At 37.7% G+C, this 17,587-nt stretch overlaps 1 protein-coding gene across 2 annotated transcripts in view; it reads left to right on the forward strand.

The window, feature by feature from the left end:
* The window catches only part of LOC103107901 (disintegrin and metalloproteinase domain-containing protein 5-like), an 84,375-nt gene that overhangs the window by 29,955 nt on the left and 36,833 nt on the right, over positions 1-17,587 (forward strand). For both annotated transcript variants that reach the window (XM_060182287.1, XM_060182297.1), the window contains 2 exons: positions 418-598; positions 2,759-2,857. In XM_060182287.1, the coding sequence (XP_060038270.1) occupies positions 418-598; positions 2,759-2,857 (280 nt within the window). The remainder of the gene's footprint in view (positions 1-417; positions 599-2,758; positions 2,858-17,587) is intronic.

Consider the following 17,587-nt stretch of genomic DNA (forward strand, 5'->3'; position numbering starts at 1 on the left):
TGCAGGTGGGGAGCTGGGGGCTCAAACTGAGTTCTTTACGCAGGTCTCTGTGCTTCAAGCCATGTGCGCTTAACCCACTGCGCTATCGCCTTGATCCCAGTTTTCTTTTTTTTTTATGAAGTAGATTAAACATGAAGGTAAAGAACTTAAATTTGTTTGGCCTTGAGAATGTGAACAGTTTCCACAAAAGCCTTAATCAGGAACATAAAATATGTAAGTAATAGCTTGTTTAAAACAAAATGATAATAAAGAGATTTTAAAGTGTGTTAAAAGATATGTGACATCAAAAAATTAAGGATGCTTTTTGTTATTCATGAAGAATTATTCTCTTTATAATTCTCTTCATAACATCATATTTGGGGGGAAATATAAATATACAGAGCAGTAATTTTTGTTATTCATGTTTGTTTATTTTAGGTACTCTGGGGGTGCAAAAGATTTTAGCACCTGTAATTTGGATGAATTTAAATATATTGGCTCACATGGTGGTTTTAGGTGTCTCTACAAACAAGCTGCAGATGCTAAAAAGCCATCAAAAAAGATATGTGGCAATGGAATAATAGAAGGATATGAAGAATGTGATTGTGGAACTTCAGATGTTAGTAGAATTTTTTTAATGTTATTTTTTCATATATATGTATAGAATAGGTGGAAAAAAGACAAATACTTTGAAGAACTATAGAACAAATAATAACTTTAGGTGTTTAGCAATATATAGCAAAATAAATTTTCTGGTACGCAATGGAGATTTGTTTAACAGGTGAATTGAATTAAATATTTGTAAATTAAATCTAGCACTTGTAGAATATATAAAACTTTATAACTAAGATCAAAGTAAAGATGAAAGAAGTTAAAAAAGTTGTCACCAAAGTAAAGCATTTATGTGAAAATTCTTAGAAATAGCAATTACAATATATGATTCCACATATAAATATTTGTTATGCAATGTAACTAATATAAACATTAGAATATATAATCATATATGTTACATAATTATAATCGTATTGCCATGTAATAATATTTTACTTGGGGCTGGCTGGTGGTGCATCTGATGAGCACACAGGCTACAATGTGCAAGGACCCAGGATCAGGCCCCTTGTCCCCACCTGGGGAATTAGACAGTGATGCAAGTGTCTCACTCTATCCTCTGTCTCCCTTTTTCCTCTCAATTTCTGTCTCTCCAAAATAAATAAATTTTTAAAAGTTGAATAATTATTTTATGGAATCAATACATGAAGTTTTGAAAAGGTGTCATGTAAAGATATAGTAAATATTCACTTGCATTAAGACACATTTAAAAGAAAAATGAAGCAAGAACATACACTTGCAAAACTACAGCTGGCATAGATATGAATTTTGAGTTTATGTTTTTCTAACATAAAAGCAGAATTTAGCAACTATGGGAAATTGTAGCTCTGCTGACTTGAAGTGTCAGAGAACAGAGTTCAGGGATGAAACTACTGGAAATTGAAATGAGATTACTGGTAAGATTCGAAGTCTGAATAATAACTGTCAAGATATTTGACTTGCAACTAAAGTATGCAAAGAGGAAAATACTTCACAGGACAAAAAAAAAAAAAAAAGGAAAGTAAGATTATTGAAAGACATAGGTGCTACAGGCAAGCTCTGTGAGACTATTTTGTTAGAGATTATCTTCCAGTTAGGTGCAGCTCAGACAGTGGAAACTTGAATTCTTCCTATTTTCAGATATTGGATACAAAGCCTAAAGTAGGAACTGCACATGTGAACTAAAGAGTAGTCTTCCCAGATGAGGAGGCTGCAGATTGGTTATACTATGAAGTTGAAATACAATCCCTACCTACATCCTTAGCTGAATGCCACATTACTTGAGGGAATCAGGCTAAATAAAACACAGCTGTTGGAAGCCACATGAACAGAAATGAAATTCAGCTGCTACACTTAGCTGACTAAATATAACCAGAAAAACAAAGCGCTATATTTATTTACAAGTACAAATACATATATGTATATACATATGTATGCTTATTAACCAGAATATACTAGATATTCAGAGAATTGTGTGGAGTTATACCCCTCTTATCCTGTGGTCTTATCAATATTTCCATTTTATAAATAAAAATGTAAAAAAAGACTTCATATCAGAACACTTAGGTGTGATTAGATTTGGCTTATACAATTTATTATGAAATAAAAAATATATAAGATTATATTTGAATAGCATGGCAATTAGCATAGTATCTAATCACCATCTCCTCTAAGGTTTGAATTCTACAGTTGTATATGCTAAAGTGATCTGAATAAATGAAATGAGATGAAGGACAGGATGGTGGCACACCTGGTATAATGCACACATTGCCATGTGGAAGGATCCATGGTCAAGTCCCTGGTCTCCACCTGTAGAGGAGAAACTTCACAAGCAGTGCTGCAAGTGTCCCTCTCTCTGCTTCCCTATCTCTTCCTCCTCTCTCAGTTTCTCTCTGTCTCCATCAAAAAGAAAAAGATGTCCACTGGTAACAGTGAATTTCTTGTTTCGGTACCTTGCCTTTGAGATAACACTGATGGTTCTTTAAAGAAAGCCTAAAATAAGATGAAATGCATTATTTTATAAATTAGTGAATGAAATGTGATTTCTAAAACTTCATATAAAGAATGTGGTGACTGGAACTGAATTCTGAAAAACAGGCTTTGTAAAAAAAATTACTGTGTTTCAGTTGGACTACTGATGTAGTCCAATGATTAACAATTAACATGATTAACACATGGAATTTGTTTGCAGAATTGTACACATAAAGCCTGTTGTGATCCTACATCATGTAGGCTTAAAGGTAAACATTCTGTATGTGGTTCTGGAGAATGCTGTGGAAAACAATGCAAGGTAAGAGGCAAGACATTTTTTTATAATAGCTCAGTATTTCTTTTTTCCCTTTTCCCCCCCTTTGTTGGTGATTAATGAATTAGAGTACAGTTTCTGGGACATGTATACAATTTCTCATCTCCTCTGCAAAATAATTCTCAACTCCCAACTTGTGTTCATTTCTACAATATGCAACAGAACCCCAGTCATCTACTAGTCTCAGCCCTCCACCTTCCCCAGAGTCCTTTGATTTGGTATAATACACCAAATACTGTACAAGTTTACTTTGTGTTTTATCTTTTTGGCCTTGTTAAGTTTGACCTGTACATGAGATCATATGATATTAGTCTTTCTCTTTCTCACTTACTATGATTTTTTTTCAAGCTCCATCTGAGATGAGACTAAGGAGATTACTTCATCATTTTTAATAGTTGAGTAGTATTCCATTGTGTATATATACCACAACTTTCTTGACCAGTTATCTGTTGCTGGCAGCTGGGTTGCTTCCAAATCTGGGCTACTACTATAAATTTTGCTGCTATGAACATAGTTGTACATAGATATCTATGGATTGGATGTTTTCATTTCCTCTGGATACAGCTCCAGAAGAGGAATTGTTGGGTCACAGGGTAGGTCCATTTTTACCCTTCTGAGAAGTCTTCAGACTATTTTCCAAGGGCATTGAACCAATTTGCATTCCTAACAGTGCAGAAGGGTTTCTTTTTCTCCATATCACAGTCAACACTTATTACGAACCTTTCTAATGTATAATATTCTTAAAAAGTATGAAGTGGTATCTCATGGTTGTGCTTACTCACGTTTCTCTGATCATGAGTGACTTTGAGCATTTTTTATCTTAAAATACTATAAACCACTCTTAATCACAAATATAAAACGAACTTAATTAAAGAAAAGCTCTGCACAATAGTGATCTCTTCCCCAGTTGTTGCTGACTATCACATGATAGGCTTGCTTTCTTGAGAGAAATATTTTTTCTGTTTCCTCACAGCCTGCGTGGTGACTTTTCATCCCTGACTTTGGGAGCTTGTTCATCTCAGTTTCAGATCTGCTTCTGTGCCAATTGTTCGTGTGGGTTTTTTTTTGTTTGTTTGTTTGGTTTTTTTTTTGTAACTTTGCTATTACAGGAGGAGGAAAACACAGGTTCTACCTATTCACCCATTTTACACCCCATGCCCAGGATTCCATTCTTGTTCCCTCCTCAAAGATGCCTGAAGACAATTCAAGTATATCAATTCATTCCTCACTGTTAATCATGGAGTGAGAGAACAGTTGGTCTCCTGGGTAGTATCTTACAAGCTGGAGAACCAAACTCATATCATTCTCAGAACTCAAGTATCCATACTTAGTGATGGTTGGCTCCAAACTGGGAATGAAAAGGCAGAGCACATTGCTAGTGTCATGAAAATAGGTTGGGATGCATATCCTGCGAAATCTAGGGCAACAGAACATTATACTGCCCACAAGGTCTCACATGTGATTAAGTTAAAAATCTAGCTTTAGTTAAAAGACCTCTGATTGGCTCATGCTCTCATGGACATCTAGAAAAATAAACCCCAGCCAACTTCCAGGTGATACAGAAAGGATCACCAGCTGCCATGCTTCACCTTGGGGGCTGAATTAAAGAATCAACAACTATTTTTTTAAAAAATTACATGTAAACTCACCAATTGGGGCCAGGTAATGGTGCACCTGATTAAAGGCACACACAACAGTGCTTAAGGACCCAGGAGGAAAGCTTCATGGGTGATGAAGCAGGGCTGCAGATGTCTGTCTTTCTCTTTCCCTCTCTATCTCCTTCTCTGCTGGGAAATTGTGCAGATGCAGTCACAGCCGCCGTTTTGTCCCCTCCCGTTATTGCCAGTTCCCACGAGAGTTAGACGATATTCTCAGCGTGCCTGTTCCTGTTGTCCCCTCAGGTTACTGCCAGTTCCCATGAGAGTTAATACAATATTCTCAGAGTGCCTTTCCCAACCAATCCTGTCCCGACTCGTCACTCCTAGATTCGTCACTCCTGGTTTTTGTCCTATAAAACCCTCCTACTTCCGCCTCTTTCTCCCTTGTCCACTTTTCACCCTCGGTGAATGGACGCAGGGAAGGGTGCTGCGCATAGCGGGAGGTGGCCATTTTTGCTACCTCCACATTGCCGGAACCACTGCGCTCTCACTCAACTCTGAGATGCCCACACAAATAAAGATTTGTGTTCCCTCTTCACCCCAGATCTCCTCTATCTCTCCTCCACGGCGCAGCCCAACACTGCTCCCCTCTTAATTTCTCTCTATCCAATAATAAGTAAATAATTTAAAAAAATAACAATTTACAACTATGACTTCTTGGGTAACTTATTTAGTCACAAGTGGATTCTGGCAAGCATGCTCATTGGACTGAAAAGCAGTGAGGGCAGGGAAGCAATTACAGAAGCTAGACCTTCCACCTTCTGTACACCACAATGACCCAGTGTCCATACTTTATGTTCTTTATCCCCAGAGGGATAAAGAACAGGAAAGCTATCAAGGGAAGGGATGGGATACAGAGTTCTGGTGGTAGGAATTGTCTGGAGTTGTACCCCTCTTATCCTATGGTTTTTCTCAGTGTTTCTTTTTTATAAATAAAAATTAAAAAAAAATAAATAAAAGCAATGAGGGAGGGACTCTCCAAGACTGAAAACATGCCATATATTAGAAAACTTTTTAAAGTTTAGAATAATTACTTTGAAATATATTAAATTCATAATATCACTAAATATCAGTGACCTAAATTTTCCCATTAAAAAACACAGAGTAGGAAGATGAATCAGAAAACTCAACACAACCAAATGTTATCTACAGGAATCCAACCTAACTCAACAGGACAAACTGACTCAAGGTGAAAGGATGGCAAACTATCATACAAGTTAATGGACCACAAACAAAAGTAGGAACCACTATCATCATTTCTGACACAACAATCTTTAAAATAAATAAAATAAGAAAATATAAGGGTGGAAATTTGATAATGTTCAGAAGATCAGTCAACCAAGAGGATATAACAATTATGAATATTTATTCACCCAATGAAGGGTCATGAAAATCTACTGAAAGAACTATGCAAACACTTCAACAGCAACACAGTAGAAGCATGAGACCTCAACACCCACTGTCTCAAACTGACATGTCATATAAGCAAAGAGTTAATAAATATACAAGAGAACTAAAAGAAGAAATAGATAAACTAGACCTATTGGACATTTTCAGATTCCTTTACCCCAAGAAACTGGAATACACATTCTTTTCAAGTTCACATAAGACATTCTCAGGGGTAGACTGTATGTTAGGCCACAAAGATGTTGTCAAACTCAAAAGCTCTGAAATCATCCAAATCATCTTCTCTGACCACAGTGGAATTAAACTAACACTTAAGAACAAACAAAAAAAATAATAAAAGTCCCAAAAATATGGAAACTCAGCAGCACATTATTTAACTGGGTCAAAGAATAAATCAAGGAAGAAATTAAAATGTCCCTTTAATGCAATAAAAATGAAGGCAGGGAGTCAGGCAGTAGTGCAGCAGGTTAATGGCATGAGGAGCAAAGCCCAAGGACCAGTGTAGGGATCCTAGTTCGAGCCTCTAGTTCCCTACCTGCAGGAGAGTCGCTTCAAAGGCAGTGAAGCAGGTCTGCAGGTGTCTATATTTCTCTCCCCCTCTCTGTCTTTCCCTCCTCTCTCCATTTCTCTCTGTCCTATCCAACAACAATAACAACAATAACTACAACAATAAAACAATAAGGGCAACAAAAGGGAATAAATATTTTTTTAAAAGAAGGGATGGGCTATCAAATTTGGGATGCAGCTATGGCTATGCTAAGAGGGAAATTCATAGCCATACAGGCACACATTAGAAAACAAAAAAAAAAATTTCAAATAAACACCTGACTATACACTTCAAGAATGTAGAATGAAAAGGAGATGAAGAAGATGAATAACAACAACAACAAAGGAAGCTTAAAGCAACCAGATGGGCTAAAATAACCAAAATTAAGGCAGGGATAAATAGCATAAAAAAATAAAGAAAACCATATAAAAAGATCAATGAAGCTAAATATGTTGGTTCAATGAAAGGGTAAACAAAATTGAGAAACATTTGGCCAGACTCATAAATGTAAAATTAAATTAACTCAAATAGGATTGTAAATGAAAAAGAATTATCACAACAGACAACAAAGAAATCCAAAGTATAATTCAAGGTAGATATCCTGAAAGAAATATAAAAGTTCCTAGAATATATAACCTTCCAAAATTTAACCAGGAGGAACTAAAAAGCCAACCACAGCCAAAGAAATTTAAATAGTTATCAAGAACCTTCTCAATAATAAAATCCTGGACTAGATGGTTTTAAAAATCACTAGTTAATTCCCACCTGCAGGGGGAAAGCGTCACAAGTGGGGAAGCAGTGCTGCAGGTGTCTGTCTCTCTCCCTCTCTATCACCCCCTTCCCTCTCAATTTCTGACAGTCTTTATCCAGCAAATAAAGAAAAAAAGATTTTAAAAAAATCACTAGTTAATTAATATGAGGGGAAAAATTAATTGTATGTTTTTAAAGCACAGACAGAGTCTTTTTAATATATAGGCTGTGTATTTGATAAGTGGACTCTCTCAAAAGCATAGACCAAGTAGATCAGAAGCAACCAATGGCACAGCTATATACAAGATGCTGGGTACTATACAGCAAACCCTAACAAAAGGACTTTACAAAGTTAACCCAATTACCAAATAATGTGATGATAGCATTAACTATTCCATTGTCTTTTTGAACCCTAAGACAGCAGGAACCTCACATCTCCACTATAGAGCCTCTACTCCCCCCAGTCCTGGAACCTTAGGATAGGGCCCACTTTCCCACATGCCTCTCCCAATCCATATCAAATAATATTGTATCTGCCGATCACAACCTAACCAACACAATGATTGCCACCTCAACATGCTTCATCTCAGACTGTGTCCAGAGACTTCACGTGTGGAATGACAACCCTTCAACTTCATTACTCAGGTGAGACCTTTCCTTTCATAGTATACTCTAATTCCATCTAAGGTGGTTCACTTTCTAACAAAGCCCCAAAACCTATATATACACCAGTTTCTGTGAGAGAGAGCATATGTTCACACGTATCCATAAACTAGTGCAAAATATATACCTGAAAGCAGAAGTACACTAGAGTTTGCAGTGAGTACCCCCCTAACACTTCCTCTCCACTATTCCAACCTTTGGGTCCATGATTGATCAACAATTTGTCTGGCTTTGTATATTAACTCTCTTATCAGCCACCAGGTTCCAGATGCCATCAGGATGCCGACCAGGCTTCCCTGGACTGAAGACCCCATCAATGTGTCCTGGAGCTCAGCTTCCCCAGAGACCCACCCTACTAGGGAAAGAGAGAGGCAAACTGGGAGTATGGACTGACCAGTCAACGTCCATGTTCAGCGGGGAAGCAATTACGGAAGCCAGACCTTCCACCTTCTGCAACCCACAACGACCCTGGGTCCATGCTCCCAGAGGGATAGAGAGTGGGAAAGCTATCAGGGGAGGGGATGGGATGTGGAGATTGGGTAGTGGGAATTGTGTGGAGTTGTACCCTCCTACCCTATGGTTTTGTTAATTTATCCTTTCTTAAATAAAAAATAAATTTAAAAAAATGAATTCTACAAAATCTTCAAGGAAGAATTGACTGTACTTTTTTATTATTTATTTATTCATTAATTTTAAAAAGGAGACATTAACAAAACTGTAGGATAGGAGTGGTACAACTCCACACAGTTCCCACCACCAGATCTCCTTATCCCATCCCTGATAGCTTTCCCATTCTTTAACCAACTGGGAGTATGGACCCAAGGCCATTGCAGGTTGCAGAAGGTCGAAGGTCTGGCTTCTGTAATTGCTGCCCAACTGAACATGGGCATTGACTGGTCAGTCCATACTCCCAGTCTGCCTCTCTCTTTCCCTAGTAGGGTAGGTCTCTGGAGAAGTGGATCTCCAGGACACATTGGTGGGGTCCTCTGTCCAGGGAAGTCTGGTCGGCATCATGATGGAATCTGGAACCTGGTGGCTGAAAAGAGAGTTAACAAAGCCAATCAAATTGTTGAACAATTATAGACCTAAAGGCTGTAATAGTGCAGATGAAGTGTTGGGGGGTACTCACTGCAGACTATTGTGTACTTTTGCTTTCAGGTATATATTTTGCCCTAGTTTATGGATACATCTGAACATATGCTCTATCTCAGAGGACCTGGTCTATATCTAGGTTTTGGGACTTTGTTAGAAAGTGAACCACCTGGAATGGAATTAGAATACTATGAAAGGAAAGGTCTCACCTGAGTAATGAAGCTGAAGAGTTGTCATTCCACACCTGAAGTCTCTGGACACAGTCCAGAGAAGCATGCCGAGGTGGCACTCATTTCCTTGATTAGGTTGCGATCGGTGGATGCAATATTATTTGATATGAATTGACAGAAGCATGCAGGAAAGTGTGGCCCACACTAAGCTTCCAGGACAGGGGGAAATATAGGCTCTATAGTGGAAATGTGATGTTCCTGCTGTCTTAGGGTTCAAGAAGACAATGGATAGTTATTGTTACAGTCACATTATTTAGTAATTGGGTAAACTTTGAAAAGTCCCTTTGTTAGGATTTGCTGTATAATACCCAACATCTTGTATAAACACCATTCCCACCACCAGAAGACTGTGTCTCATCCCACCTGCCCACCCTGCCCCACTGATGCCCCAGGAAGCCAAATGTCCACCCTCTCCCTCATCACAGGGTTTTTAATTTGGTGCCCTACTCTAGATTTAGTCAAATCCTGCTTTGAGTTTCCCTTTATGTTCTTTCTCAACTTCTGTTGATGAGTGGGATCATCCCATACACATCTTTATCTTTCTGACTTATCGCACTTAACATAATTTCTTCTAGCTCTATCCAAGATGGGTCAGAGAAGGTGGGTTCATTGTTCTTAATAGTTGCATAGTATTCCACTGTGTATATATACCACAGCTTTCTCAGACACTCATCTGTTGTTGGGCACCTGGGCTGCTTCCAATATTTAGCTATTATGAATTGTGCTGCTATGAACATAGGTGTACACATATCTTTTTGGTTGGGCATTATGGACTCCTTGGGGTACATCCCCAGGAGAGGAATTACTGGGTCATATGGAAGGTCCATGTCTAGCCTTGTGAGAGTTCTCCAGACTGCTCTCCAGAGGCTGGACCAATTTGCATTCCTACCAGCAGTGCAGAGGGTTCCTCTGTCCCCACAGCCTCTACAGTATTTGTTGCTGCTGTCCTTTTTGATGTATGGCATTCTCACAGGAGTGAGGTGGTATCACAATGTTGTCTTTATTTGCATTTCTCTGACAATCAGTGACCTGGAGCAATTTTTCATGTGCTTGTTAGCCTTTTGGATCTGCTCTGTATTGAATGTTTTGTTCATATCCTCTGCCCATTTTTGGATGGGGCCACTTGCTTTTTTGGTGCTAAGTTTTCTGAACTCTTTGTATAATTTGGTTATAGTCTCTTGTCTGATGTATGGCATGTGCAGGTCTTCTCCCATTCTGTGAGGGGTCTCTTTGTTTGTGTGATAGTTTCTTTGGCTGTGCAGAAGGTTTTCAATTTGATGTAGTCCCATTGGTTTGTTTCTGCTTTAGTCTTCCTGGCAATTGGGTTTGTATCATCAAAGATGTCCTTGAGGTTTAGGTGGGAAAGTGCTCCAACAATGTTTTCCTCTAAGTATTTGATAGTTTCTGGTCTAACATCTAGCTCCTTGATCCATTTGGAGTTGATTTTTGTTTCTGGTGAGATAAGGTGGTTCAGTTTTATTCTTCTGCATGTTTCAACCCAGCTTTTCCAGCACCATTTATTGAAGAGAGCCTCCTTTCTCCATTTAATACTTTGGGCCCCCTTATCAAAAATTAGATGTCCATAGATGTGGGGGCTTAGTTCTGGGCTTTCAATTCTGTTCCACTGATCTGTGTGCATATTTTTGTTCCAGTAACAGGCTATTTTGATGATGATGGCTTTATAATATAGTTTGAGATCTGGGAATGTGATGCCTCCATTTCTGTTTCTTTTCCTCAAGATGGTTTTGGCAACTCTATGTGTTTTCTCGTTCCAGACAAATGATTGTTGTTTTTGTCATATTCTCTTAAAGAAGCTTGGTGGAACTTTGATAGGTATTGTATTAAATTTGTATATGGCTCTGGGGAAAATATTCATTTTGATATTTATTCTTCAGTCCATGAGCATGGGATGCCTTTATATTTCTTGGTATCAGTTTCTATTTCCTTCAGTAATGACTCATAGTTTTCAGTATACAAGTCTTTCACTTATTTGGTCAGCTTTATTCCCAGGTATTTTATTTATTTTGCTGTAACAGTGAATGGGAGTTATTTCTGGATGTCTTTTTCTTCAGATTTAGTGTTTGCATAAAGAAATGCCACTGATCTTTGTACATTGATTTTGTATCCTGACACCTTGCCATATTGCCTAATAACTTCCAGTAGTTTTCTGCTGGATTCTTTAGGTTTTTCTATGTACATTATCATATCATCTGCAAATAGTGAGAGTTTGACTTCTTCCCTTCCAGTCTGTATTCTTTTGATTTTTTTTCTCTTGCCTGATTGCTATGGCAAGGACTTCCAATTCTTTGTTGAAGAGTAATGGTGATAATGGACAGCCCTGTCTAGTTTCTGATCTGAGGGGGAATGCTTTCAGCTTCTGTCCATTGAGTATGATGTTGGCTGTAGGTTTGCTATATGTGGATTCCACTTTCTTGAGGAATTTCCCATCTATTCCCATTTTTTGTAGAGTTTTAAGCATGAATGTTTATTGGTTTTTGTCAAGGGCTTTTTCTGCATCTATTGAGATAATCATGTGGTTTTTGGCTTTGCTTTTATTGGTGTGGTGAATGACACAGTTTGACTTATGTATGTTGAACCAGCCTTACATTCCTGGGATAAATCCCACTTGGTAGTGATGAACAATCTTTTTGATATACTGTTGTATCCAGTTGGCCAAGATCTTGTTTAATATTTTGGCATCTATGTTCATCAGAGATATTGGTCTGTAGTTTTCCTTTTTTGCTGTGTCCCTATCTGCTTTTGGTATCAGGGTGATCTTGGCTTCACAGAAGGTGGAAGAGAGTGTTCCTGTTTCTTCGATCTTGTGGAAAAGCTTTAGAATTATGGGTATTAACTGTTTCCTGAAGGCTTTGTAGAATTTGTTTGTGAAGCCATCGACACCTGTACTTTTCAAGCTCTTCCAATATATTAAAGTACAGGAATACTCTCTTCCCCCTCTCTGAAGCTAACATCACCCAGATACCAAAAGCAGATTGAGGTACAACAAAAAAAGAAAACTACAGACTAATATCTCTGTAAAACAAAGATGCTAAAATATTGAACAAAATTCTAGCTAACTGGTACAGCAGTATATTAAAGACTGTACATCATGACCAGTGAGATTTATCCCAAAGATCCTTTGCTAGTTCAATATAAGTAAATCAATCAATGTTATCCACCACATCAATAAAAGTAAAACCAAAAACCACATGATTATCTCAATAGATGCAAAGAAAGCCTTTGACAAAATCCAATATCCCTTCATGATCAAAATTACAAAAAATGGAAAATTCCTTAACTTAGTGAAGTGCATATAGAGCAAACATTATACTCAATGATGAGACACTGGAAGCATTCCTACTTAGATCATGTACTAGACAGGGTTGCCCACCTTCACTGTTACTATGCAACATAATGTTGAAAGGCTAGAAGTGAACTTACCCTATGATCCTGCAATTTCTCTATTGGAAATATATCTTAAGGAACAACACAGTTCATAATAGCACAATTTGTAATAGCCAAAACCTGGAAGGTGTCTAACAACAGATAAGTGCCTAAAAAGTGTATATATATATATATATATGACTCATTTATGAAAAATTATTAATTCACCTTCTTCACCTCATCTTGGATAGAGCTTGAAGGAATTGTGTTAAGTGAATCCAGAGAGAGACTGATAAATATGGGATGATCTCACTCACTGACAGAAGTTGAAAAATAAGAACAGAAAGGAGAGGCACAAAGCAAAACTTGGACTGGGTGTAGTGTATTGCACCAAAGTAAAGGCCTCAGGAAAAAAGAGGGACTTTCAGGTTCTGGTACATGACAGTGGATGAGGAGCTAGGTGGGGAATTTGAGTGTTTTGCAGAAAACTGAAAAATTTCACACATGTACCAACAGCATTTGCTATAGACCATTAATCCTTCCAATAAAAGAAAGAAAAAAATTTTTTAAATAGCCCAGAGCTTCCTTGCCCTCCCACAGCCAGCACTATAATCTACTGAGTGCTGCAAATATAGCACTGTTAGCATTTACAGTTTTTTTTATGTGCTTGGCTTTTGTCCATGCCTTTTTTTAAACCCCTTGATCATACCCACACTCACAAGCTCCCAACTGAGACCAGTTGTGCCTCTTCAGAACTCTCAGCTATAATTTGACAAAATTAGGTAAATTCACTTGTTGTCATACCTTGTTTTAAGGAATGACTTTGTTTCTGCTGTTACTCCATGGTCAAGCCTTAGGAACTTTTCTATTCTTTTCAGAAACAGTTCTGATGACTAGTTTCAATTTGGTATTAAGTGCATAAACTTGGATGATACATATTGTGTCATGTCTGCATTGGTGGTATAGTGGCGAGAATAGCTGCCTTCTACATATTGTGTCAAGTCTTCTCACATATCACCTGAAGAATTTGATTTAGAAATTTGTTGACCATACGAGGAAGCATTTGCAAAATATGGAGTCCTTGGGGTATATCCCCAAGAGACAAATTACTGGGTCATATGGAAGGTCCATGTCTAGCCTTGTGAAAGTTCTCCAGACTACTCTCCACAAAGATTGGGTCAATTTAAATTCCCACCAGCAGTGCAGAAGAGTTCCTCTGTCCCCACAGCCTCTCCAGCATTTGTTGCTGCTGTCCTTTTTGATGTATGCCATTCTCACAGGGGTGAGGTGGTGTCTCAGTGTTGTCTTAATTTGCATTTCTCTGACAATCAGTGATCTGGAGCAAATTTTCATGTGCTTGTTAGCCTTTTGCATCTCTTCTGTAGTGAATATTCTGTTCATATCCTCTGCCCATTTTTGGATGGCGTCATTTGTTTTTTTGTTGTTGTTGTTGTTGCTAAGTTTGCTGAGCTCTTTGTATATTTTGGTGATTAGTCTCTTGTCTGATGTATGACATGTGACGATCTCCCATTCTGTGAGGGGTCAACTAGTTTGTGTGATAGTATCTTTGGCTGTGCAGAAGCTTTTCAATTTAATGTAGACTCATCGATTTGTTTCTGCTTTAGTCTTCCTTGCAACTGGGTTTGTATCATCAAAGATGTCCTTAAGGTTTAGGTGGGAAAGTGTTCAACCAATGTTTTCCTCTAAGCATTTGATTGTTTCTGGTATAACATCCAGGTCCTTGGTCCATTTGGAGCTGATTTATGTTTCTGGTGAGATAAAGTGGTTCAGTTTCATTCTTCTGCATGTTTCAATCCAGTTATCCCAGCACCATTTATTGAAGAGAGCTTCCTTTCTCCATTTAATACTTTGGGCCCCCTTATCAAAGATTAGATCTTCATAGGTGTGAGGGTTTAGTTCTGGGCTTTCAATTCTGTTACACTGATCTGTGTGCCTGTTTTTGTTCTAGTACCAGACTGTTTTGTTTCTCTTATGTGATTTAATGGTGATGAGTTTCCCTCTCAGTAATGCTTTAGGTGTGTCCCAAATATTTTGATAGCTTGTGTCTTCATTTTCATTTGTTTTCAGGAACATTTGAATTTCTTGCTTGAGTGTCTCTCTCACTCAGAAGTTCTTAATCAGTATGGTGTTGAGTTTCCAAATTCTGTGACTTTTAGTAATTTTCTGTTTGTTGTTGAATGTTAGCTTTACTCCAGTCTGGTCTGAGAAAATACTTGGGGTGATTTCAATGCTCTTTAATTTGTTGATACTGTCTTTATAGCCTAACACATGGTCTGTCCTTGAGGATATTCTGTGTGTATTTGAAAAGAATATGTATTCCAGTTTTGTGGTGTGAAGAACTCTAAAAATGTCCAGGAGGTCTAGTCTGTCCATCTCTTCATTTAATTCTCTTGTTTCTTTGTTTATTCTCTGCTTCATTGATCTAAGTGTAAGAGTAGGATGTTAAAATCTCCCACTATTATTGTATTACTATTGATGTATTTTTCAGTTCTTTCAATAGGTGTTTGATATATTTAGATGGTCACTCATTGGGTGCATAGATGTTAATAAGTGTTAAATGTTTTTGGTTGATTGATCCTCTAATCATTGTGTAATGGCCTTTCCTATCTTTTATTAGTTTATTTAATTTAAAGTCTATTGTTTCCGAGATGAGAATGGCTATCCCTGCTTTTTGTAGTCCATTAGACTGTATGATAGTTTTCCATCCTTTCACTTTAAGTTTGTTTCTCTTGTTGGGTCAGGTGGGATTCTTGTACACAGCATATGGTTGGGTTATGTTTTCTGATCCATCGTCCCACTCTATGCCTTTTAATGGGTGAGATTAAGGTATTGACATTTATTGATATTATGGATTTAAGGTATTGCACTGTCATTATTCAACAACTCATTATTTGCTCTGATATATGGCAAATATTATAGTGATGTTCTTGTTTATAAGAGGTCTTTTAGTACCTCTTTCAGGGCAGGCTTGGTGATGGTTGCCTCCTTTAACTGTTGTCTGTCTGAGAAGGTTTTGATCCCTCCATCTAGTTTGAATGAAAGTCTGGCAGGATATATTATCCTTGGTTGAAACCCTTTTTCATTCAGGGCTCGATAGATATCTTACCATTCTCTTCTGGCCTTTAGAGTTTGAGTGGAGAAATTTGCTGATAGTCTTATGGATTTTCCCCTGTATGTGACTTTTTGTTTTTCTCTTGCAGCCTTTAGGATCATTTCTTTATACTTGCTTCTTTTCAATGTAACTGTGATGTGTCTTGGTGTCTTCAGGTATGGGATGATTCTGTTTGGGGCTCTCTGTGCCTCTTGAATCTTAATGTCCTTTCTGTTGTTTAGGTCTGGGAAGTTTTCTTTTATTATTTCCTCTAGAATGTTTACTTCCCCTTCCTCTCTTTCTTCCTCTGGTAGACTAATGATACAAATGTTTCTTCTTTTGAGATTATCCCATATGTCTCTGTTGTTGTTTTCAGTGTCTATCAATCTCTTTTTGGACTCTTTTACCTCTTTCTCAATTTTCTCTAGCTCATCTTCTGTCTGGCTAATTCTGTTTTCTGCTTCTATTAGCCTGCTTTCCCTTCCCTCAGCTTCTTTCTTCAGTTCAGTTATAGTATTATCTTGTTCTGCTAATTGGCCTTTTAGCTCAGCCATTTCAGCTTTCAGTTCTCTAATTACCTAGAGGTAGCTTATATTTTCTTTGAGCATCTCATCTGTTGTTCCCTAATTCTGATAGCCCTTTCCTCCATAGTTGTCTTAATTTCTGTGATTATTAGGTTTATTATTACTTGCATACTTTTCTTATTTATGGTTACTTCTGAGTGATTTGGAGTTTCTTCTGGGCTCTTGTCCTGACTCATTGTGGTAGAAGTTTTATTTGCTCTTTATTTAACCATTTTTTTTATTGATGTGGTTTTTACTTTTCTGTTCTGTCGTTCTTTAGTTGTGTTTTGAGTACACGCTATGCTATACAAAAGACCTTTCACAAATGCAGTTACCAACCTCAAAAATTACAACAATAGCAACTGAAGCAAGGATTGATGCAGTTCAACCAATACCAGTTAGCCAAACAACACCTCCAGCCCAAGAAAAAATAGCAACCAAATCTGAAAGAAAAAGAAAGATAAAGGAAAAAAGGGAAAGTAAAAAATAGACAATTATGCAAATCTACTGTCCACTATAAATTCTATGGATAGAAAGAGTAGAAAGGGAAGTAGAGAAGAGACACACATACACACACAGTCCACTCTGAGTCAGATTTCTTCCCCAAAATAATTCACAAATGAGTATCAGTGAATTCCAAAAGCAAAAGGAGGAGGAAGGAAGAGAAAAGAAGAAAAAAAAAAAAAAGGAAGATCAGTGAAGGAGTTTTTTTTTTTGTTTTTTGGGGGTTTTGTTTTTTTGTTTGTTTTAATTAGCTAAGAGAAGGAAAAAAGGAGAGTGGAAGGAAGAGGTAGAGAGAAACAAGTTCCTCTCACAATTGATAGGACACCCAGTAACCTAGCAGTGGAAAAAAAAAAACAACAGTTTATTTTGGTCAACCTGAAGGAGGGGGGGAAGGTAACATGCATGTATAATAATAGTAATAATAAAATTAAATAGAGTAAAAAACCCTAATAGTCAGTCTGCAGCTTGGAGCACTCCAGATTGGCTGCAGGTAGCCTAAGCAAAGACAGCCAATTTTAAGAAGTATCCAAAAAAAAAAACCAAAAACCCTCCAGATAGTCCTTTTCATGCAGGGATGAGGCTCTGATTGGTCAGGTATTTGTAACTAAAATAGAGCTCCAGCCACTTAAAAAAAGATAGAAATTAAACAAAAAGGGAAAGGCTTGGGATGACACCCTGGTGAGCCCATAACCTCGGTAAAGAAAACAGTTCAGAGGGAGGCCTGCCAGAAGTGGCTGTCCAGCCCTTAGGGCTGGTTCTGGGGGGAAGAGGTGAGCTCAGAAATAATCAAAATATTTCCCTTTCT

This window comes from Erinaceus europaeus, chromosome 2 (assembly GCF_950295315.1).
Source record: "Erinaceus europaeus chromosome 2, mEriEur2.1, whole genome shotgun sequence".
In the NCBI taxonomy this organism is placed as follows: Eukaryota; Metazoa; Chordata; class Mammalia; order Eulipotyphla; family Erinaceidae; genus Erinaceus; species Erinaceus europaeus.